This window comes from Grammomys surdaster, unplaced genomic scaffold (genome assembly GCF_004785775.1).
Source record: "Grammomys surdaster isolate TR1022 unplaced genomic scaffold, NIH_TR_1.0 126109, whole genome shotgun sequence".
NCBI classification, from domain to species: Eukaryota; Metazoa; Chordata; class Mammalia; order Rodentia; family Muridae; genus Grammomys; species Grammomys surdaster.
In genome coordinates this window covers 6,050,480-6,051,987 of record NW_021620917.1, presented here as the reverse complement: position 1 = coordinate 6,051,987, position 1,508 = coordinate 6,050,480, and the positions used below count along the sequence as shown (strand labels likewise).

Here is a 1,508-nt window from a genome sequence, read left to right as displayed (position 1 = left end):
TGGTAGAGCCCCTGCCTAGAATCCCCCAGTGAGGGGCTGGGGTGTGGTTTAGTATTAGAGCCCATCACCCCATGCTAGGAATGTGCTTCCCCAACCTGTCAGTGTTTCTTCACACTCCACGAGGGGACCTGTCCTATGCTGATCAATCCTTTTGAGGATCACACACTCTGCTGCACTAACAGCATCACACCAGCTGCCCTGTGTCCTGGGCTTGTGTTCACACCCACGTCTCACCCCTGCCTTCTCACAGGGCAGCAATGCCTGTTCCTTGCTCAGCTCCCCCAGCCTATCACACACAGTAAGTGCCCATATGCTTTTGTGAGATGAATGGATAGATAGTCAGGTAGGTATGTGTGCATGCATGGATGCTTGCATTGAAAGATGGGGATGGATAGATAGGCAGGTAGGTAGATGCATGATCGCATGTCTGCATGAATGAATGGATACATAGCTGATGAATGAGTGGATGGGAGAATAGATGAATGTATAGGTAGATATATAGATGGGTGGATGGATGGATGGATGGATGGATGGTCAAATGGATGGATGGATGGATGGATGGATGGATGGATGGATGGAAGAGTGTGGGTGGATGGATGGGTTGATAGCTGGATGGAAGAATGAGGGTGGACAGACAGACAAGCGCTTTGACTTTTGTTACCACATGGCTCCTCAAAAGGATCAGCAATGAAACTGTCAGATTCAGCTAGCCCAAGTCTCCTTAGAGCATGGGCTCTATGCCACAGCCTGTGACTGCCCAGACCCTGAAGGTGCCCATTACCTGGGGACGAAGGAGCTAGTGTCATTCCCACATATGGACGCAGGGTTACCCACACCCTCACTCCGTCCAGTACCCCTCCCTGACTCATACCTCAACTTGGCCTTCATCCCAGGCATCCAGACGGACTGACTTCACCTTGCTGACGTGGGGGATGTTCCGGTGGATCCCAGAGCAGCTCAAACAGATGAACACGCCCAGGGTGTAGGACGCCCAGTCAGGATCTAGAAGGAAAGGGCAGAGGTCAGGGAAGCTCGGCTAGGACTCCAGAGCATGACCATGAGGAAAGCTCAGTCTGAGATCGGGCAGGAAGACATGGCGTCCAATAGAAGGCCATGGCTCAGGGTGGGAGATGGGACTGAGGGCATTGAGCACACTGGGCAGGAACTCTACCACTGAGCCAGACCCTCGCCACTCACTAGGGCGGAAGTGCTCAACCCATGGACCACGACCCTTTTAGGGGTCAAACAGCGGTCACATATCAGAAATCCTATGTAACAGATATTTACTATTTATAACCACGGCAAAATTACAGTTACGAAGTAGCAACGAAACAATTTTATAGTGTGTGGGGGGATCACCACAACATGAGGAACTATATTAAAGGGTCATAGCACGAAGAAGGTTGAGAACCACTGCACTAGGGGATTCTAGGCAGGGGCTCTGCCACTGAGCCACACCCTAGCCCCTCACTGGGGGATTCTAGGCAGGGACTCTACCACTGAGCCAC

General features: G+C 51.9%; 1 protein-coding gene across 1 annotated transcript in view; it reads right to left on the bottom strand.

The window, feature by feature from the left end:
* Adap1 (ArfGAP with dual PH domains 1) overlaps positions 1-1,508 on the bottom strand; it is a 54,250-nt gene that overhangs the window by 30,720 nt on the left and 22,022 nt on the right. The window contains exon 2 of the mRNA XM_028756034.1: positions 872-1,002. Coding sequence (XP_028611867.1) covers positions 872-1,002 — 131 coding nt within the window. The remainder of the gene's footprint in view (positions 1-871; positions 1,003-1,508) is intronic.